This window comes from Pagrus pagrus (assembly GCF_965226575.1).
Source record: "Pagrus pagrus genome assembly, chromosome: 7".
NCBI classification, from domain to species: Eukaryota; Metazoa; Chordata; class Actinopteri; order Spariformes; family Sparidae; genus Pagrus; species Pagrus pagrus.
In genome coordinates this window covers 13,497,974-13,519,527 of record NC_140191.1, presented here as the reverse complement: position 1 = coordinate 13,519,527, position 21,554 = coordinate 13,497,974, and the positions used below count along the sequence as shown (strand labels likewise).

The 21,554-nt window shown below is 40.2% G+C and overlaps 3 protein-coding genes across 3 annotated transcripts; 2 read left to right on the top strand and 1 right to left on the bottom strand.

Annotated features, from left to right (window-relative positions):
• Positions 1 to 2,636: 2,636 nt before the first annotated feature.
• Positions 2,637 to 15,628, top strand: LOC311259939 (BAR/IMD domain-containing adapter protein 2). Its single transcript, XM_084357375.1, has 15 exons — positions 2,637 to 3,091; positions 5,129 to 5,270; positions 5,407 to 5,482; positions 5,565 to 5,651; positions 6,552 to 6,613; positions 7,382 to 7,453; positions 7,782 to 7,919; positions 8,487 to 8,639; positions 9,433 to 9,609; positions 9,741 to 10,380; positions 10,893 to 11,094; positions 11,512 to 11,574; positions 12,024 to 12,192; positions 12,298 to 12,338; positions 12,644 to 15,628. The coding sequence occupies exons 2-15, from the start codon at positions 5,223 to 5,225 to the stop codon at positions 12,714 to 12,716; spliced, it is 2,001 nt and encodes a 666-aa protein (XP_084213501.1). The 5' UTR covers positions 2,637 to 3,091; positions 5,129 to 5,222; the 3' UTR covers positions 12,717 to 15,628.
• A 699-nt stretch (positions 15,629 to 16,327) lies between these two features.
• On the bottom strand, positions 16,328 to 17,810 carry ndufa3 (NADH:ubiquinone oxidoreductase subunit A3). The gene is made up of 4 exons (XM_084356885.1): positions 17,731 to 17,810; positions 17,395 to 17,469; positions 16,633 to 16,710; positions 16,328 to 16,521 (listed from the first exon to the last, which is right to left on the bottom strand). Exons 1-4 carry the CDS (start codon positions 17,735 to 17,737, stop codon positions 16,430 to 16,432), a joined length of 252 nt encoding a protein of 83 aa, XP_084213011.1. The 5' UTR covers positions 17,738 to 17,810; the 3' UTR covers positions 16,328 to 16,429.
• Positions 17,811 to 17,902: 92 nt separating this feature from the next.
• tfpt (TCF3 (E2A) fusion partner) lies at positions 17,903 to 21,548 on the top strand. Its single transcript, XM_084356884.1, has 7 exons — positions 17,903 to 18,043; positions 18,905 to 19,006; positions 19,561 to 19,683; positions 20,073 to 20,143; positions 20,225 to 20,294; positions 20,612 to 20,770; positions 20,944 to 21,548. The coding sequence occupies exons 2-7, from the start codon at positions 18,905 to 18,907 to the stop codon at positions 21,016 to 21,018; spliced, it is 600 nt and encodes a 199-aa protein (XP_084213010.1). The 5' UTR covers positions 17,903 to 18,043; the 3' UTR covers positions 21,019 to 21,548.
• Positions 21,549 to 21,554: the final 6 nt, after the last annotated feature.

The window sequence follows — 21,554 nt, the reverse complement described above, 5'->3', positions numbered from 1 at the left end:
ATATATAACTAGTTACCTTCATTTTAAAGTAATATATTACGTTACAATATTACTGTCTGCATAGAGTAATAAAGTAATTAATACACTACTTTTTAGTTACTTTCAACAAAACAAATGGCCTTGGACACAGAGATGAGCAGGCAGATAGAGGATCCTGTTATTAAAAGGATCTTTTAATAACGAGACACTTTTTTTCTTTCATATGGATTTACCTCACAGTGCACTTCAACAAGAGAATATTTGTACTTTTAGAGCCTACATGTACTTTTCAGCTTTTGACTGGTCCGCCTGTGCTGGATGTGAACGGTCTCTGATGACGCACTGAGATGAGGCAGGACATTCATCTGAAACACTGTTTGTACTGTTGGTGACACATTTGGACTCAGTCCGAGGCAAAACGTGAAGTAAAGATCAGCTTAGTAATCTAAATTCAGAGCAGCTCACAACCTGTCTCAGAGTGTCTGATGAACCACCTCGTAATGACATGATGGCAGATAGATGCGTAGATAGGAGAGATGTAAATAAGTCATGTTAATTGTTTAATAGGTCAGTGTGAGCAGAGTTCTGCTGTCTGTCAATCTCCTTAGTGCGTGTGAATTAGGCCCTGAGGAAGCGAGCCGACACAAACAGCTTTAGGGCTCAGGTCCAAGGACACGAGACCACAGACGCTCCAATGTTCCCCCTCGACTCGGAACCAAGTGACCCAGAACCCCACAGAGCACACCCGCCTGCTGTGGCTTGCAAACTGGAGGCCGATCTGATGACGGAGAGAGAAGACGTCTCGTCTATTCTAAGGGAGAGATGATGGTCCTGGACAGTCCTGCTGCTGAGTAAAGACACTATGATCTGTTCTTTAATGTGGGTTTGATGTGCTCAGTCACACAATGTTAGTGACTGTTGTGTTTGTGATTGTGTGGAGAGGCGATGATCTCCAGTGATGAGGTAAGATCTGGACAGTGTAGACTGCAAAGTAACACCTGAAGAGAGGATGCTTTACACGGTAGCTGCACTAAATGTATCCTCTTTATCCAAATTGCGTTAAATTGTCGACATGATAAATGACATGTCTTTATAAAGGTGTGTGTGGTAATGAGTTTTGTACCTGCCTGTTTTGGTCTTAAAGACACGGTTCTGCTGTTGTAGTAAAATGTGACTACAGTCTGCACTTGTTGCACCACACTGGCTCTTCAGTCTCATGCAAGGGAAGTGCTGCAGGGAGTCATGTCACACTAGCGCCCCCGCCTGGGGAAAACCTGCAACTGCAACACATGACAGCTTGAGGTTCAGACACATGAGGTTCCCTCCAAGTGATGTGACGTTATCTTATAAGGTTATTTTCATGTCACTGGAAATTAAGTAGGAACGGAGCTCAAGAGCAAAAATAAACATCAAATATATACAGGATGTACATGAAGTGCAGTTGTAAAGCTCTGACACTTTTCCCAAGACCGCTCCGCTACATTGTAGGTGGAAATACTTTCTTCTACTAAAATTATTTGATAGTTATAATCAGTATTTGTGTTCATTTACTGATTGGATCTACATGCAAACCATGCTCAGGAGTCATATAATGTTATTATTCTCATAGTTTGGTCAAGTCAGCAGTATGTGGAGTGTGTTTCTGTGAAAACTGTCACAGAAATATCACCGCCACTCTGCAGCTGCAAAATAATTTTTTTTTTGCCTCTTTTAGCAAAATGTTTTGATTTTCTGTATGATGGAGCTCATTGTTCTCCACTTTTACTCTATCTTACATTTGATGTTGTAGCAGATCAAAGTGGAGCTACTTTGAGTAAACTAATTGAATTTAGTATAAAACTACAAGTAGATTGACACGCTGTGGCTGCTGTTGAGAACCCTGACGTCGTGTACTCTGTAAACGTAGTGCATATTTAATAAGCTGTGTACAAGTACAGTACTTGAGTAAATGTACTTAGTTACTTCCACCTCTGTCAAATACATGAAATGGAGATATTACTGTAAGTAGCAGAAAGTTGAGATACTTAAGTAAAACTACCTCAAATTGTACTTAACTGCCACCACTACATGTGGTGTAAATATAAAGTGACAGGAGGTTGAAGTACTTAAGTACAACTACCTTAAATTGCACCTAAGTGCTGTACTTGAGTAGATGTACTTAGTACTTTCCACTTACTTACTTTCCACCACTGTCAAATAGACATAGTGGAGATGTAAAGAGGCAGAAAGTTGAGATACTTAAGTAAAACTATTTCAAATTATACTTAACTACAGTACTTGAGTGGATGTACTTATTTAGTTCCCACCACTGACTGAACTAAACCCTCCTCTGGTGACCTCTTTAAACTTTAAACTCTCCTCTCCAGCCCCTTTATTTCTTACAATAACCTTTAATCTTTCCAGCAGTTTATAGCAGTAGATGAAGAGTCCATGCAGGGGCCTCCTCCTCCTCCTCCTCCTCCTCCTCCTCCTCCTCTGTCCCCCCTCTGAGAACGGGGGAGCAGCAGGAACATGGTGATGGTCCGGGTGTATGTAGGCCAGTGATAGGCCTGCCTGTGCTGTGGCTTAAAAAGTTCAAGTCATTATTCTCCTCCTGCTCCTATTCACACGAGGTCCCGTTGGCTCATTGTTATTCTGCCCGAGTGACAGAGAGAGAGACAGAGCGAGGCAGACATAGAATGGGAGGCTGACTGTGGTTTTCCAACGGCAGGGAGCTGCTGGTTGTACTGGGCGGGGGTTTGTGTCGGTGCTGTACTGGACTTTTTTTTTTTTTGTCGGGCGTGAAGGCATGTCTGTAATCGGCTCAGTAATGAGGAGAGGTACTGAACGGCACCAAATATCTGACCCCGATTCCTGGGAGTAAAGGGAGGCAGAGAGAGGGAGAAAGTGTGAGTGTGAGAGAGAGGGGAGGAAAAAAGAGAGTGAGGGCCATGTGAAAAAGGGGTGGAGGGGAGTTGAGATTTAGTGCTCTGCTGGATGAAACAACCCCCCACTAACTAACGGAGAGGGAAAGTAGCCTAATAGGAAGAAAAGAGGGGGTGTTGTACTGTTCATTTAACACTCAAAGACGCGGAGGAAGCTTTTATCGTTTCCCACAATGAGATCTGAAAAGGTATGTAACTTTTTTTATTAAGTAGCTGATTTATTTGTGACTGTTTTACAAATGGAAGTGGAGCTGAGAGTTTGGGGATCAACAGGTAGCTGTTATTGAGCTGCACTGTGTGGGCAAATGGCAGAATGCATTTTATACTCAGGCAAACATCCACTGTGTAGCATCTGATCTATTTATACTTCTATTTTAAGGCAGGTTTGGTGTACTTAACTTGTCATTTTTGGGTTATTTCGCATGTGCCTCAAAGATTCACTTTGATGTAGTGGTTGAAATGAGGTGAGATGGTGTGGAAGAAATGGCTCATTTAGCACTGGAGTGCTGTTTTAGCTGCAGTGTTACACCATTCATTGATCTTCAAAGAAATGCAAGAAGTCTGGCGGCATTTTATCCTAAAACAGGACCATCAAAACTACCAGAAATGCACAATTATTCCTGCATGAATCTTTTTATTTTTGGTGAATCTCATTCTGTAATTTCTTGGGATTTAAAATTTTGTAGTGACATTATGGCTGCAACTACAAAATGTCAGAAAACCAAAATGTGTTGCTTGTTTTGGGCAACTATCAGTCCAAAAAACCCAAAGACATTCAGTTTGCTATCACATAAAACAGGGGAAAACAGCAAATCCTCACTGCTGTCAGGTTTAAATTTGGCATTTTTGCTTTAAAAAGGACTCAAATGTGTGACAGATTATCAGAAAATTGTTGCGGTTATTCTTCTTCTGACTAATTGTTGACTCAAGTAATCCTTACAGATTTGAGTGACATTCGTGCTTTTTAAATGTTTGCTTCCAAACCAGTTGAAGAAATTTAAAGAGGCCAAAGCACATGAATGCACCTTCTGTATCAGTGTCCCAACCACCTGCAGACTGTTCCTGTTGCATCCTGAAACAAACAGCACTTTATTTCTTAGAGTTAAAGCTGAGAATTTACACAAATAAACGTTTCATCTCGCGTCAGTGTTTCAATTCATCATTTCAAAGAATGTTATAAAGCACTTGAGGCTGAAAAAAAGACAGAATTGCTGCAGATCAGCAGACTAGTCCAGCTCCTCTGACAAATTACAGACTGCACCCGGGTGGCCTTAATGAGCAAGAGTTTGAAAATGTTTTCTTTGTGTCATATACCATTAGTTGATCTGGGTCAACGTTTTCTCTGTAATCTTGCTGTGATAACAAAGGAGGGCTGCAGGGAAAATCGAGGGAGCATTTTTGCGATTAAACCCAGACTGGAAATCCTTTGACCCCCGGACCAGTCCCCCTCTTGATCATCCTCTCTGCTGAGGAAACATTGTTGTCGCGTGTTTATTCAGCGCTCTGACACCTGTGACTCGGACTGGAGGAGCCCATTGTTCTTATCTGAAATGGTAGAACTCGTCTGGCACTCGAATCTTGGGGAAATATTTGGGTTGCCACAATGTTGGGAGGCGATAATGTGGAAGCTGGCAGCTGAGACACGGAGGGGATCCATGTGAAAATAACACTGCTGCTGCCCTCAGATACAAGATGGTCTGACATCCTCAGCACTTGTTGTGATGGTTCAGTGGCCTTTAAAGTCCTCCGGTTGGTTTAAATCTCACACATTGAGCCCATCATAGTCAAGTACGGGTTGTAAATTTGGAGATTTGAAAAGATTTGTACAGTGAAATCTTGGAGTTAGTCCTTAAAGGTAACATTTAGTCGCATACTCACATACTTATATAAATATCTGACACTAATCGATGTGCAGTTTCACAATTAATCAATTAATTATTTGTTTTTCCTTGTTTTATCCAGAAATCTGTTTAAATATGTTTAGTTTAATATCATTTATGACAAAGAAAAGCGGTGAGTTCTGACATATAAGAAGCTAGAAACAGTGAATGTTTGGCAATTTTGATTAATTCGCTCAACTGACTAATCAAATAATCAAATTGTGTGCAGAATAGTGGTTTGACATTTGTGCTTCCTCCTCAAGTTATGGGGGATTTTCCTTTTGAGTTGTTTTGATGGATCACCTCCCACGTAACTACGTTTTTCCTTCGTCTTCTCTCTCTTAGGAGGTTGCTGTTTACTCTAATGCTTAAAGACCTGAAAAGGAGGAAGAAAAGACAATAAAAACGTATCGTGACAGGACATAACTGAGAAAGAAAAATGTCTCGGACAGAAGAGGTCAACAAGATGACAGAAAATGTCTACAAGGTACCCTAAAAGTGAAATTCCTAAGGATATGATCTGGTTTTATTGATTTAATGAATGAATGTTTGTTTGACACAATCATAAACAGCACGATGTGTGGTGAAATAGTTAGAAATGTCCTGTTATTTGTTGGCATCAGGGGATTTTGGACCAGTTCAACCCCAGTCTGAAGAACTTTGTGACCATGGGGAAACACTACGAGAAAGCCCTGACAGGTTAGTGAAACACAGGCCTTTGATTGTGTCGTCTTATCTGGGTGAAGCTACGTCACTGAATCTAAAATGTACTCTTCTTCAGGAGTAACTGTGGCTGCCAAAGGGTACTTCGACGCTCTGGTGAAACTTGGAGAGCTGGCGAGCGACAGCCAAGGCTCCAAAGAGCTGGGTGAGTGGGCGGCTTGGTGGAGACGGGCCGGGGTTTGAGGAGCAAATAAAAAAAACAAATTGGCGGTGGCACATAATAAAGTGAAGAGAGTCGACGTGACAGCTGGAGAGAAGTTGCAAAATAGTCTGCTGCGTGTGTGTGTCGGAGAGGGGAGGATGAAGACAAGAGGGAATGAGGAAATGTGGAGAGAGAGGGAGAGAGAACAGAGGGAAGGGGAGAGAGTAGGGTCATTGTTGGGAGATTAACAACACCACATGATCTCATTGTAATGCTGAAAACAGCGGGGGAGGCAGGCAGGAGAGTCGGAGGGCGAGATGCCAGCCACCACATACTACAGCGCTGTGTGACCGAGGGAGAGACTCACAGCTGACCGACACTTTGTACATGAGAAACTGTGTTCAAACAGCAACATTTTAACTGATGTGTCGTCTGCATGTATGCTGATGTTGATGCTGTTGTGAGCAGCCATTGTTAGAGCACAGATTTTAGTAAGGGATGCACTGATTTATCGTCTGATATTCACCTTGTTGACAGCTATCGGCCTTTTGGCAAATAAAATTAAATTCAACAACACCAGAGGCCGATTATCTGTTATGTCACACCAATTTTCCGCTGCCACATAATGAGCTACTGGATTGTGATATCCCTGCAATTAGTTTGTAGAGCAATGTAAGTACAGAAAAAATCTTATCCTGACAATGACATAGAGTCAAACAAAGCAAAGAAAAGTAAAAACAATGACAAGAAGAAACACGTAAAATGTAAAATAGCATTCAGTCACAGAAAAACACAGTACTGTTTCTGAACTGTATCTAATAAAAGAAGCTGATTATTTTTATTATCTGAAAGTCTTGTGTATTACTGATTGTCTTCACTGTTGTGCTTCACTGCTCCTCACAGGCGACACACTGTTTCAGATGGCCGAGGTCCACAGACAGATTCAGGTGCAGCTGGAAGATGTGGTGAGTCAAATTATTTAAGAAATAATGACATCGTGATCGTCTGACTGGATGTTAAACCTATTTTTAAATACCATATGATGTTTACAGTGATGGAATGTTACATTTACTCAAAATTTTGAGGTACTAGTATACTCCTACTAGTAGTATAAGTACTTAAAGTATCTGATATTAAATGCACTTAGCAGCAAAAGTAATTTTCTTTCAATAATTGGACTTAAAGGGCAGCTGCACCCATTTTCATCATTAAAAGTGTGTTTACAGGTCTTGAGGAGTACTACTGCATATATGAACAAAGTAGTATAAAGTCTTTTGTGGCTCCAGAGGAAGCTGCATGTAATCTGACAAATTGCCTCCAGTGATGTCACTCTGTGGCTAAGTTGAATTGTGGGTAATGTAGGCGCCAGGTTTTGAAAAGGCAGAAGAATGCAAGAAATAAAAATGGTGATATCTCTGATTCTGCTGTACCTACATTACCCACAATGCAACACCAAGTGACATAACTGGAGGCAATTTATTGGGTAACATGCAGCCCACAAATGACTTTTGGGAACTTTTTACAGCACTGGATGTGCTCGTGAATTTGAATTAATTTTATGAAGTTTCCTCAAGTTGGACTCAGCTCCAGAGTACCATTTCTTGAGGCTGTGTAGAAAATATTATTTCAGCCTGTAATACTTAAAGTTTCATTTTTATTTTTGGGGAAGATGTGGATGTTGTAGTGTTAGTATACTTTGTATAATTGCTGCACATGGATGTTTTCATCAACAGTTGAAGCTGTTTCACTCTGAGCTGCTCGCCCAGTTGGAGCAGAAGCTGGAGCTGGATATTAAATACCTCACAGTAAGTTAACATGTTGACTGAAACATCTCACATTTTTTTTGCTGGATTTTTGCTTAGTTTAAAATATTCATTTTACTTATTTGCCTGGAATGTGAGGTAGTGTGAGGCTCGCACTTAGCCTCATAATGGATTTACTGGGGAAATTATGGAATAATACATACAAATAATTGTAAAATTTAACTGGTCATTGGATTAAACACTCACAAGATTAATAAAATCAGATTTTTTGGCAACCACACTCAAACCTTACATCTTACTCTATCAAACCATATTTCATTCTTATTGAATAAATCCAACTTTGACTATTTTTATCCTGCTTTCCTCTCAGGCCACCCTAAAGAAGTATCAGAGCGAGCGGCGGTCTAAATCTGAGTCTATCGAGCGCTGCCAGTCCCAGCTGAAGAAACTCCGCAGGAAGAGCCAGGGCAGTCGTCACCCGAACAAATATGGAGACAGAGAGATGCAGGTAAGTGAAGCAAAGAGCAACATGCACAAACATGTAATCTGAAGTCGGCACGACACAGTGACCTCTTTCCTTTGAGAAACCGAAATCCTTCAAATGCATGTAAACGAAACATCGCACTCAGCGTTACAGCAGATTAAAAAGCAGAGTTATGTGAGCGTTTGTGTAAGAAATAGGGCAGTGTGAACAAGATTAAAGAGCAGATCTGCCTCAGCTGATTTCTCAGAAAACAAGCACCTTAGTACCGGAAGAAATATGAATATAAGAGGGTGAAAGGATTTAGCCACTTGGAGGGTAAAAATGAGAAATCAAAGGTGAGGAGGGGGGTTAGGGTGGAAGAAAAGGTCACCAGGGCAAAGGGGAGTGCGCTTTATGACTTGGATTTCGTTATCATTGTGCAGCAACAGGATATGATGTCACACATTCCTCCAGGTCTCTCTGTTCTTCCTCTTTCCTTACAATGTGCATTAAAGGTCACTCCGTCTATTAGCACTACATGAGGCAGGGCTGTGCTTGCATGTGTGAGGATGTCCAAGTTGGCACTAAAATCTCTTGACTTTTTTTCTTAAGTTTGTGGAGTTGATGAGTCGCCGCCAAGGTGAGCTGGACGCACTGGTTGCCACGGGCTACAAGTCTGCGCTCACTGAGGAAAGGAGACGATATTGCTTCCTGGTGGACCGACAGTGCTGTGTCACCAAGCTGCTCATAAACTACCACTCCAAGGTGATCTGTTCACATTTAATTAGGGGTTCAGCTTTGTAACATTTCAGCATTTGTATGTTTAGATTTTAAAATCCAGATGTTTTGAGTGGTTGGTCTTTCTGTTGAAATTAAAGGATAAGTATGTCCTCTTTCTGTCTTCAAGCCCCAATGCAACAATTCAAACACTGATATGGCTGATCCCTCTGTGTCACAGACCTTCATGGTTGTCCAAAAATTAAAACACATAAATGAGCCACACTGCCACAAGAAGTGATGCGCCGTCCTGGTGCTGTAAATACTGAGAGAACCTGGTGTATTCATGTGTTTCTGAAAGTGGTCCCCAATAAATGCTAAAAACTGCAGTACCCAGCTGTTTTGCTGAGATTTGTCATGAAAAATTTACATAAATATGTAGGACCCATTTTTCAAGATTTGTGTTTTCAGTGGGATTAAATGGAATTGGGGCTAAAGACACGTAGGGAAGTCAGTAAATGTTTTTTTTGGTCTTTTCAGGGATTTGTTAACAATAGCAAAAACAAAAAAATGGTAACAAGTAAATGTAATTTATTTATGTTATGGACGTATGCTCATTTACAATTGTGTTGAGATGTAGAACAAAACAGTTAGACAACAAAGACAACAATGCATTATACCTAAAAGTTAAAATACAGGATAAATATTTTACTGGAGTAAAAACCAATATGAAAAAAATAAAAACAATGGAGTATAAAGTAGATTAAAAATAAATAAATAACTCTGCTAAATGACTGCAGCCTTGTCCTTCAACAGTGTTGTGGTTTTCTCTTTAACCTAGGTGAGAGAGCTCCTGTCGCAGAAACTGTCATCCTGGCAGCAGTCATGTTCTCAGCCCACGAAGCTCCCGGAGCGCGCTCTGAATCTGCTGCGTCACACTGCACCTCCAGGCTCAGGGGCTGCTGGGATGGCTGAGGTCCTCCGCCACACCAAGACTGGCTCTGCTCAGCCAGAACAGGTCAGATCATTTGTTTAATACTGGTTTAGATGTGTACTTTGATTTGATTGATAAAGAACACTGACAATATTAGAGTTTCTTCAGGGACTTGTATTTTAGTTAACAGTATCTGTCCTTGTTTTTTTTTTTAGAGGCTCTCTGTTCAAGAAGTTCCTCCTCTCTTAAACGGAGACTCCAGTCGTTCCCAGCAGCAACGCTCGCTCCCCTCTTCCTCCTCCCAGAGTGAAACTGGTCCTCCTCAGGGCTCTCCCCAGACTTTCCGCTCTCTTGCCACTGGAGGAGCTGCTGGAGCTTCATCACTAGGAGCGTCTCCTCAGCACACCAGCACACCCGTCAGTGCATCAGCCAGCCCCCTCCCTGACAGCAGCACCAGTGACAGCGCCAGTCCCACTGCATCCACTCCCTCCACGTCCAGCAACTCAGCCCAGCAAAGCTCTCACCTCATGGCCACATCCAACCTCTCCCCGTGCCTCATCCCCTCCACGGTGATGTCGCTCAGCCAGATCTCCCCGACCAGCAGCTCCTTGCAGGGCATGACCCTCCCCATCCCCCACAGTGCTCCTCACAGTCCTCCACTGCCCCACAGTGCTCCTCTCTCCAGGGCCATGACTCCTGTGCAGTTACTGCACCAACAGGTGGGATCAGGAGGGAGCAACACCTCATCACCCTCACATAATCCCTGGCTGCTGAAGGCCTCTGATATGTGTGCAACAGCGACGCTTCCGCTGCCAAGGAGACCTGTCAGTGAAATGAGACTGGCCGGCTTTCAGGGTATGATGTGATGAGTCTCTATCCACATAACACAGTTAAATGCTGATGCCTCTATATATGACCTACATAAGCAAACGAGACCATCATTGAGAAGACTGACTTTCTTACAAATCTTTACAACACCGATGGTGCTCATACAGCTTTTGCCCACAGGGGCCGCCAGAATCAACAATAAATGAAAGTTCCTTATAGGTGCTTTAACATTTTAGGCCTCATTGATTTGGCGACACCGGTGGTTACGCAGGAAAAACCAAATGCTTGTTTTATGGAGATAGGAGAGTGAATACTAAACAGTAACACTGGATTACATGCATGTATCATTTCAAATCCCTTGTGCGTGAGTTGGCAATTTGAATCCAACCAGAGACTGTCGGACCGAGCCATTAACAATGAAAACCATCATGTATAGACACAATCACTGAACATGAATACATTGAACGGCCATTAATTGTATCACAGAGGGTTGGATTTCATTAAAATCTTAAACATTTTTTTCTTTCTCCTCTACTAAGGCTCCAGTCTCCCCAGGATGCTGCCTTTATCTGGACCGACACGTGTGGAAGCCATGTATTCTCACACTCCTGGAGCATCAGAGGGCGGTGGTCTAGGGGGCGGAGCTTGCTTACTGCACTTCCTGCCTGGCGACAACATCACCCTGCTCATCTCTGAGCCCAGAGACGGGTGGCACTACGGTCAAAATGAACGAACTGGTCGGTAAGTTGTTAAAAATCCCACGCTGATGGAGAGAAGAGAAAACCACTGAATTATGTTCTGTATGACTCGAAAGAACCTCGCAATGTTTAGCATTAAGATTAGAAGACTCTGAAATGGCCCCATGCCATAAGACAAGGTTGAATGAAGCTGGGTCTTCCTGAAATGTCAAGATTAAATTCTGGCGATAACCTTGTGCTCCTTTCTAGCTCGCACTAACTAGAACAGCTTTTTCTTTCTTGCTTCAGAAGACTTCACATATGTCGTGTTGTGTGCAAGCTTCTCCCTGGCACCAGGTTAACATATATATTAATTTAAGGAGATATAAAGAGAGTTTTCTTCATGACAAACACTGCTGTCTTACTGCTTGAAGCTCTCATTTTATTAAACAGTCACGTAAAGTAAAATTTTCCTTCACAGGAAAGGCTGGTTCCCTTTCTCCTACACTCAGCCACACCACAGTAAGATGGATCACCTTGAGAAGTAAGTCCAAGAAGAACAAACACTGAAATCTTTGGGTTTTGAAGTTGTTGTTGAACTTAGACACTGTTCATGACAGAAATACTTCCTTCACTTCCCTTTAGCTGTTTTACAACTCTGTATATCACGATACTTTTAAATGTAGGAAGTTACATTTTCATGTTGAAACTAATAAGACACCCTTCCTTTTCCATCTGTGTTCTCAATAAATCAAAACATTTTTCATGCCAGATACACAGAAAGTGCACAGGAGCTCATAAACTGCATAATAATACTTACTGTTGCCCTCTCAGTCTTTCCATCGGCCCGTCCCAACACATTCACCTCGCTCTCCAACACCAACAGCGCTGTTGTTGTATTAACACAAAACCAACATCTCTCGACTCTCATAATGTTTCCTCTGTCTTTTTTCTTGTATATTCTTTCCTCTCCGTCTGTGACCTTTCCTTTAGCTCTCTCTTCTTATCTAAGGCGAACAGCACCAGTACAGGCCAGCTTGACAAGCTGGGGTCCGCAGGTCTCCCAGCCCTCACCCCCGAGTCCGAGGAGGAGCGCTCCCTTCCTCCCCAGAGGGTCAGCACCTTCCGCCCACGCCCGTACAGTATGGCCGACAGCAACAAGGTCAGAAACATGAAGCCTTTGGGAGGAGATTGCTCTTCATGGAAGATATGCAGATGCCTCATAATCCTGGACATTTAGTCAAAATATCTCCTCTTTACATTACAGATCACCTCAGATTTGGCCTCTCCACCACACTCCCCAACCAGGTAACTTATTGCTTTTGCTAAAGCTATTAGCGAGCTTGTCGCACAAGAATGGCAGAGAAAGTGCAGCAGAAATTTACCAACTAACGTAGTAGCTTGACAGGTGTGTTACACGTGATTGAGACATGAGGTTATCGATGACATCTATGTGCTGCAATCTTCTCGGGAAAGTGGCTCCGGAGGGAGGCTTGTTTTATAAACCTATTTCTTGCTGTTCTTACCACAAAAAGTTGCCGGAGCACCCCTTTAATCACCAGTTTATTAATGTGCTATTGTCATACCTTTATTTTTTTGTTTCCTCCTTTCAGGAGCAATCCATTCGCTCACATCCGACTCAGAAAAACTGTCACCAACGATCGCTCAGCTCCCATCATTGAGTAAGAGTTTTATTCCCACAGCAGCAGCAGCGATCCTGTTCTCTGTGGTTTGTCAGTCCATCAAACCTCAGGATGAATCCTGGAAACAGCCCACTGGCTCATGTTGATTCTTTTAAACTGTACTTTACTTTGTACGTTCTGTGTTTGCAAGTTAATCAAATACAGATTGTGTTTCATGTGCAGGAATAGAACATTTTTCAAATCAAAGTATAAAAGGTTAGTGTGTAAAGGCTGATCTGTTATAAATATGATTACAGTTCAGTGAGTTTTGAACTACTTAAAAAAACAAAAAAAACTGGAAACTGTCCACTATAATATCTGAAAATTCAGTTTGAGTGAAACGTGGGCATTGAAATAAAATCTAGTTTTTATGAAACAGAGGAAAGGCCATAGGCTTTGCTTAGCTTAGTGTTTGAGATTGATATACTGAGTCTTGCTTGTCCAGAATAACTAACATTTTTAGGCGTATGTAAGATGCCTCTTATTTCTCTTTTTGTTTTACAGTGCTATTTTTTCTCTGCATAACCCAGAATCTAGATTTTTGTTGTTTATTGTGCCATATTCAGAAAGGTTTTCTGTGTTCGGCTGATCTAGGGACTGGCTCCTAATTGCAGGTTGTGAACTTTCACTGTAACAAAGTGTTATGGGAAAAGGACAGGCTCCTACTCTAAAAGTGCTATTACAATATTATATTTTTAGGAGAGCTGCAAGGTTGTTCTCGGTTTCAGAGAAGGTGAACTTTTAAATTTATTCAAAGTGTCTTTTCTATTTTAAATCAGGTTGTTTGGTCGAGACTTGGAATATTTCAATGAAATTGGCGCAATGAGTTGTTTTTGTGTCATTTTTATGTTAAAATTACTGAACATGGGCAGTGCTGTTTGAGTGATCAAGTCCCTGTCAGTAATATCTTATGTTTATTCCAGTTAACACGACACTACTCTGCTGCTGTAAGGCTACATATTAGTATTTTATGAATGTAGATTTTTGTAACTCTTTACCTGGACTTAAAATGCATATAAGGAAAACATATTCTACCTTAAATCTGATTATTCAAATGATTGATCAGTCGGACTTGTTTGTTTTTAAGTGGAATACTTATTTGATGCAGAGCAAGACAAGCTCATGAGCTTCACAGACACAAACTGTGACAGTCAATAGTTGAACGGTTGGAGGGTGTTATCATTGAAAGAAGTGTTTTTTTTTTTTTAGAAAGTAGCAAGTCGTGGAGGGTTCAAAGTGTTAAGAATGAGAGATTTGCGGGCTTAGTCTTTGGATTTGATGTCTTCTTGATTCCCTTTCAGTCCCAAATCAAAAGCTAGACAACATCTAGGCTAGTTGATTGTAGCTGTATGTTTACCAACCAAACTGAGCAGAATCTTTAAGAGAGATGTGAAAGCCAAGACAAGACGATAGGATTGAGTTTTATTGGGGAAATGAATCTATGAAAGTGATGAAGAAAGCATACGGGAAGTTGGCCAACGTCTGAGCAAGTGTTTATGGTAAACTAGAGACATCCAAAGTAATATTCTGTAGCTCTGTAGTCGCCTCTAGAAAACTGTGGTTTGAAGGTAAAAACTTGTATCTGGTTTATGTTCCTGGTGAGTTTCTGTGACCTTTTAGCACCTTGAAGACTCAACATATTGCCCACAAGGGTTCTAGTAAATCATTTCTAACAGCATATATTATTACTTTGAGCAGTATGGCTTAGTTTATAAAGGTGACAGCAAAATTATAGAGCTAATGCTTATTCATGCTTGTATATAGTGCTTAAAACATGTGTGATTGTATGACTTTTATTTGACTTCCTTTTATAATGATATTTCACTTTGGTTGAACATTTTGACTTTGTAGAAGAAGGAAAACTGCCAATACTGGAAACTCTGCACATCTGTCAGTCATGGTATTCCAACTGAACAGGAAATAAGACCTCTTACAAACACAGAATGACATATTCACTTACATATCCCTGAATGTGTTTTAAACTGAGAATATTGATTCAACCAGACTGAAAACTTTGAGCATCTGGTGGCTGTTGTAGTGGCCAGTATTAGTGAGAGTGAAAGTGACAGTATATAGTAAATATTTCAAAATAATAATAATTAAGCCCTTAGAGTGCGTTACGCACTTTTTTTAACAGGCCTATGAACAAACAGGTACAGAGCTCTTGATACAAGGTTTAGCAGTTTTCAAGAGCTAACCTGAGTTTTAGATGTACCTCAAAGTCATATTTTTACATTTGTACGTGTAAACATGAGAGCAGAACAGGCTATTTGTTTTAGTTTTGGTGTGGTGGAATCAAAAAGAGCCCATTGCTCGTCTAGAAGTTCCTCAGTTTAACAATTTAGGTTAAAAAAAAAAAAAGAATTACATGTTGCCCGTTTAATGAAAAGTGTGTGAAATTGAGTGTAGAAATTATTGATACAGAGGAAGAATTTTGTATTTTGTATATGTACAACATAGAAATAAGTCTGAATTGTGAAATATGTTGTCAGAAATACTTGGAAACTTTATTAAAAATATGAATATTATAGATATGAAACATAAGACGGCAAAATTTAACAGACAAATTTACAGTTAAAGGATGCATGTGTGTACATAAAGTATACGTGTAGATGTCTAAAAGATATTTGTTAACTAATTGATTCGATGAACGATGCCACTAAAGTCCAAAACTCTTCTTCCAAAGTGAAATATTGTTTTAACATTGCACACTCAGTTTACACATTTTCTTGGTTCTCTACAAAATATGAAGCAACTTAAACAGACCGTCAGTCTGTTCTCTGAATTGCAACGACATGAAATCCTGGTGACTGCAGAAGATATTATATTATGATGATGAATACTGCTGAAGAAGACATTCTTTACCTGAAACACTGAATATTGACGTGTTGTGAAATAAAAGTTCTATGAAGGAAATTATTGTTCACCGTTTCTCTTGATGTTTATCTTTTAATGTGCCTTTACAGTATTATTGCATAATATCAAATATAGCATGTCTGTGGAGATGCATATGAGCAGAGACAAAGGTGTTAAAATGGCTGTGAAGAGACTCCACATATTGTTCTGCCTTTCTTATTCACTCAAGTAGAAAAGTGCTGGTATGAAACAAGGAATTCATTTTTAAACACTGTTAATCTGATTTCAGCTTTGGTAAGTTAAGCCTCTTCTCAAGGATCAGGGTTGTGCAGAAGCTTAGTTTCAAAACTCTCATGATCTGCTCCGCTAAATCAAACAGATCTAAACACTGTTTTCTGACAGAAAAATTTTATTCGATTAGTTTCAGATTTGTGGGTGTTCGAGATGGTGGTGTAACAACCACGCTTTTTGTCTTAGGTCAAGTTCAGGCCATTTAACTGGCATATGAAAAGAATTAAGAAAAGATTAAAGAAGTTTTCAGCTTTGAGTTCAAATTTCAACTGTCTAAGGGGAGAAAATCAGAGACAATTTTGTCATTTTTAGTTACCAATTTTTCAAAGTCTGAATCACAAAACACTGTTAAACAAGCGGTTCTAGTTTTAAGTCTTGGTCAATTCAGACAATTACACTTATGAAATGGTATAATGTAAAAAATGAATGTACTGAATGTATTCAAAACAAAACAATGCGACACAAACGTAGAATTAAATAGACAATCTTTATTTTGGGACAAGTGGAGCAGATACGTGGACACATTTGAACAAGAAGAACAGCACGTGGGTTGATTTTGAGAATGTGAAGTTATAGATTTTTAAGCCATTCCAAGTTGTTTCCTTTCGGGTCACGCGGATGTGCGGGGACATCAGGCATGTTTCCGTCATCTCGCACAGGGACTGCATTAGGAGAATAAAAAGAAGCATTAATATTTGATTAAACGGAGGTTGAAGTAATGAGCTTTCAATGACAAACAGAATGTGCAGTAAAAATAAAAACAACAGCATTACCAGGGTAGCTGAATGGCGTTGACGCATTGATCATTCCTGTATACTTTGTGATGGGGCTGATGAATGGAATAATAAAACCTGAGGAAGAAAAGGTTTAGTCAACTTTACATATAATATATTAATTAGTATTGTGTCTGCATATTCACGGTCACAGAGGTAAAGAAAGAGAGACAGAGAGACGCCTTACTCCATCCTAAAGTACACTTATTTCAGTTTTAGAATCAATTTATTGGCTCATACAAGTTCCCTGCAGGGCTTACACATTGTCTGGTGCTGAGAAATACAAAGTTACTGTAAGGCAGCATCCGGTCACTATGAGCCCTCACCTTTGGTACAGCCAACCACAGGAGTCTGAAGATGAATGGACACCCCATTGAATCTTGAGGTGCTTTTGGTGTCCTTCTTTTATCTAACCTTTACCATATTCACCTTCACATGTTGTATAACAGTAGTAAACATAATACTGTTAACTCAAATAATAATAAGAAACACTACAAAAACAATAGGGTCCTTGCAGGTTCCCTGCTCGGGCCCTAATAATATACTGTATGTTCTCAGGTAGATTTGACCTCATGATGAGGCTTTTGACTAAATTTAACTTAAATTGATTTATAAAAAGGCAGCTGGTAAATACTTTATCCTGAAATGTGAATTCTGTCAGCTGAGGTTTGCCAGTGTTAAACAAGTATGTGTACGTAATGTAAAGGTTGTGCTCTCTTGCTGTCACTGACATGAGCTAAATGTATGAGGCTGGTCACTGACCTAACAGTCCAATACCACAGGACGCCAGGATCACAGGCTCCTTATTCCACGCATTCTTCAGGAACGCTCCGATTCCTGCAGACAAAACACCGGGCAGGTTAACATCCTCCACATCAGACAGCCAACCTACGACTAGCTAACGTTAGCCACCGTTAGCAACACATCCAAGGTCATGTTTTTCGTTTTATCTCGGATGGATATCACTGTGTTGAAACAACTCTGTGGTCCAGCTAGCGCTACATTAAACCCTTAAATCGTCTATTTATGCTATCTGGAGGTCTTGTTAAAGCTAATTTCACCAGGCAGATGCACAAAAAATGGGAAACGTTCACATACCCGCCATGTTGTCTTGTGTAGTTGCCGCGCGGGGGATCCTGGGAAATGGAGTAACTGCAAACCGACGTATAATTTCTGCGTCCGTCGCATAAAAACAGTAGTCCAGCGACTGCTGTGAATGAGGAGTTGTCGTAGCGCTGCTTTGTACTTGATTTCGGCACAGCCAGGTGATGTACAGGTTGATTTTAACGGTTGTATGATGTTCGCAAACGCTCGTAGCTAAACTGACTGTGTGAACCGGAAACTGGACAGTTTGTAGTGGAGCTTGAACCGGCGGGAGCAGACACCAGTGTTTCTGGACTCATCTATAAATGTAAGTACTGGGTACATTTATAATACGTCATTGCTGATACCAGAGCTTGATCTCTCCGATTATCTGACTATTTTCAGTATTACTATAATTTACTCGATAAAACGTCGCTATTTATGTACATATCGTCACCATCATTGTCAAATATGAATCTAAGCGCGCTGTATATACAGTTTATAGACATGTATACATTTCTAAACTACACATAACCACCTGTATTATGCATATAAAGTAATCTATTACACTAACCATTAAATAATAATTCTATCGTTTACAATTTACACGAACATTTTGTCTGTAAAAACACCCTCTTGTTTGTACATAATAGTTCTGTGTTGTTGTTGTTGTTGTTGTTTTTGTTACCTATCTTTTTCAGATTTGTTGTTGTTGTAGCTTTATTTCTATTTAATTTCCTCATGTGAATTGTTCCTGGAACTATGTCAACAAACCAGTCAGACTCCTTGTGTGTGATTCTGATTCTCATGTTTAAAAACGGGCGTCACAAGTTACCACAGTGAAAACAGTGTCTTCAGTTTTATATGTGAACTATGTGAATAGGAGGCAAGAGGCTTAAAATGATCACCAGTATTCATCTCTTTTTTTGGTTGTATAACAGACATTGTGAATCTATCTATCTATCTATCTATCTATCTATCTATCTATCTATCTATCTGCAGCACAAAACAACATGAAAGACACAGGAACAACAAAAACAAAACAAGACAGTACAAGACAAATAAACAAACAAGCAGATTGGATCATTGCATTGTGAATTTATACCTGTACATACTGTATGTGCATACACTATTCTATTTCAGAGTTTTTTTTCATATGTATATGAAAACAGAATCTTCTCTTTTCTAGATGATGGAGGATTTCTCTGGTTTGGCTCTGCCTCCTCTGTTTGGAGGACACATCCTGGAGGCTGAGCTGGAGCCTGGCGGTGTGGAGCTGGGGCCAGGAGAGGTAATGTTAATGATCACAGTTATGGTGATAGTAACATTGATGCCAGTAAGTGGGAACACGTCATCGGTCCTCTCTTTGCCACAATGTCATGAGAAGAATTGTATCCAGCTGCCTTTGTACTAATTGTACCAGTACACCAGTTTTAACACCACCTCTTAGCCCTGACTTTAAAGAAAGAGGCTACAGTCACCCCATTGATCCAGCATTTAACTTAAATATGCCATAAATCTGATCTATCTGCCAAAATGTGGTCAAAATCTTAATTTATAGATAATGACAAACTCTTTGAGGTAGATTAACGGTTGGAGAAAGGATCTGCGAGAGTTGACTGGTATTGTGTGCATTAATAATATGGAGAGGTATGTCAGATCAAAGTAGGTACATAAAGACACCATTAACACACAGTAAAGATCTCTGTAAAAAGGTTTTTCTGAGTACCAATAATACTGCCACGACATTAAATTAAAATAGTTTCCACTGTTTCATTTGAAACACACCACCAAAAACACACAGACAGCCAAACACAAGACAGAAACGGACGTTGTTTTCTCCAGGTGGAGCTGGGTCCGGGAGGAAATGAGCTGCTGGAGAGCACAGCACAAGAGGATGAAGAGAGAAGAGCGCTCGATAAGAGGAAATATCTGGCTCTGAGCAGGAGATGTAAAGAAATTGAACAGGTGTGTGCAAGCTTGCATGTGTGCATGCAAATATGTGTGTTATCTTGCACACACTTCCTGTCTGTGTGACTTGTGAAATGTGAACATGGGTTTTATTTGACTTTAGTTTCTTGGTGCAGCACTTATGTTTTAATTTCTAATATATTTTTTTCCAGATCAGCTGATATTATTGTTTTACTGCCAGAGCAGGTGCAGAACAGACAGGGAGGCATTTGCAATATGATGTTTTTTTAAATAAAGACTATGAATTTTCCTGATTATTCTATTTCTGTGTTGTTTTATTAAGTAACATATGTATAGAAAACTTTTTCCTAACATGTCAACTAATACTACCAAATATATGTATCTGTAATCAGCTCCTTCTCACACTGTAATGTGTCTTTTTCCAGGTGAATCAGAAGATCCTTGGTCGCCTTCACCAAGTACAAAGAATAACAAGGCGCCTGAAGAAAGAGAGGCGGTACAGTATCTCCATTTTCTTTAATTTTCTGACACGTTTCCCGACTTGATAGCCCATCTGAAGATTATGTTTATCTTACAGATTTCTCATGAAGACTTTAGACGCTCATGGGGATGACTACAGAAACGCCCAGCTCACTATACTTCTAGAGGTGAGAATTAGATAGCCCGGTATCAGTTTTGTTTTTTTGTTTTTCTTTCTGAAATGAGTAGAAAGCAGCAAGTATTTTTTTGTCTTTCATGCCATGGTATCAGTAGTAGGACGGAGGTCTTTAATCTAGATATTGACACAGGACCCGTTCAACAAAATTGATGACAATGCAGGATTCACTTTAGTTTTTATTGTATTCCAGTTTAGATGATACAAAGTTAAGTTGGAGCTTTAGGTCCTAATAAATAGGTCATAATAAATAAATGTACTAATATAGCTTCTTTAATGCCTTTTACATTTAACATTGTCTTGTTTCAGGAGGAGTCTGGGGCCCATTTAGATCCTGCTGCAGGAGTGGAGGATGAGCAGCTCAATGGTGTGTCTGGTTCCACTTCGTCTGCAGCTTTGCATCACGCTGCTGGACCGAAGAAGAGGAGGCACCGAATCCCACGACAAGAAAAGGATAAAGACCAACAGGTAGATGAAGAACTCTGCTGGAGTGCTGCCGTCCTTTCAAACAAATTTCTTATTATCTGTGTCGTGTGTGAAGTTGTAAATGCAGATGGGTCCCCTTAATGTCGGCAGTCAGAGTTGTGACTGTGTGGAAGAACCGATTTCCTGATGACTCGTGTTTCTGCTTCTTTTTGCAGACTGAACCAGACATTTCAGTGCTGGCAGAGACACATTTTGGAGAAATGCCCAGCCCAACCTCTCTGTCTCACTGATCTTTGCACTGCCCTGGATATGATGATGATGATGATGAAGTAGCACCCAGACTCTTTAACTGTTCAGTAGATCTCTTAGCCAGGTTTTGCACTGTCTGTAGTTTTACTTGAACATTGAGAACAGATTGAAATCATGTAAGGTCAAATGAAATGTTATTCACCTGGTACATATATGCATTTGTTTTGTACAGATTATTTTCTTTTGTCATATTTTGTACTCAGAGTTTATGACAACACAATATTGTGGCAAACTGTGCAACACATTCCCGGATTCTGATGATGATCTTATGATTTTATATCAGCAAGCAGACTTACGATTAGTATTAAAGAATTGCAGAGTGTTATTTATGATGTTTTTTTATTATTCTAAATTTAAAAACTCTTGTTTTCACTCATGTGTTCACATCTGCCTCAACAATTTAAGCCTAAAGAACTGATGCAGACTCAGTTGGATATGTGTGTTTTCTTTTGTTTTTAAACCATAGTTGAAATTGTGACAGGCAGAAATAAAAAAAAGAAGTGTGTCTTCACCTAGT

Coding starts and splice junctions, on each gene's coding strand:
- LOC311259939 (XM_084357375.1), top strand. CDS start 5,223: ATGTCTCGGACAGAAGAGGTCAACAAGATGACAGAAAATGTCTACAAG. Junction 5,652..6,551: donor CCAAGGCTCCAAAGAGCTGG/GTGAGTGGGCGG, acceptor TGCTCCTCACAG/GCGACACACTGTTTCAGATG. Junction 7,920..8,486: donor ATGGAGACAGAGAGATGCAG/GTAAGTGAAGCA, acceptor TTTTTTCTTAAG/TTTGTGGAGTTGATGAGTCG.
- ndufa3 (XM_084356885.1), bottom strand. Junction 16,711..17,394: donor CTGTGGTATTGGACTGTTAG/GTCAGTGACCAG, acceptor TTTCTTCCTCAG/GTTTTATTATTCCATTCATC. Junction 16,522..16,632: donor AACGCCATTCAGCTACCCTG/GTAATGCTGTTG, acceptor CTCCTAATGCAG/TCCCTGTGCGAGATGACGGA.
- tfpt (XM_084356884.1), top strand. CDS start 18,905: ATGATGGAGGATTTCTCTGGTTTGGCTCTGCCTCCTCTGTTTGGAGGA. Junction 19,007..19,560: donor TGGAGCTGGGGCCAGGAGAG/GTAATGTTAATG, acceptor TGTTTTCTCCAG/GTGGAGCTGGGTCCGGGAGG. Junction 20,295..20,611: donor AGCTCACTATACTTCTAGAG/GTGAGAATTAGA, acceptor GTCTTGTTTCAG/GAGGAGTCTGGGGCCCATTT.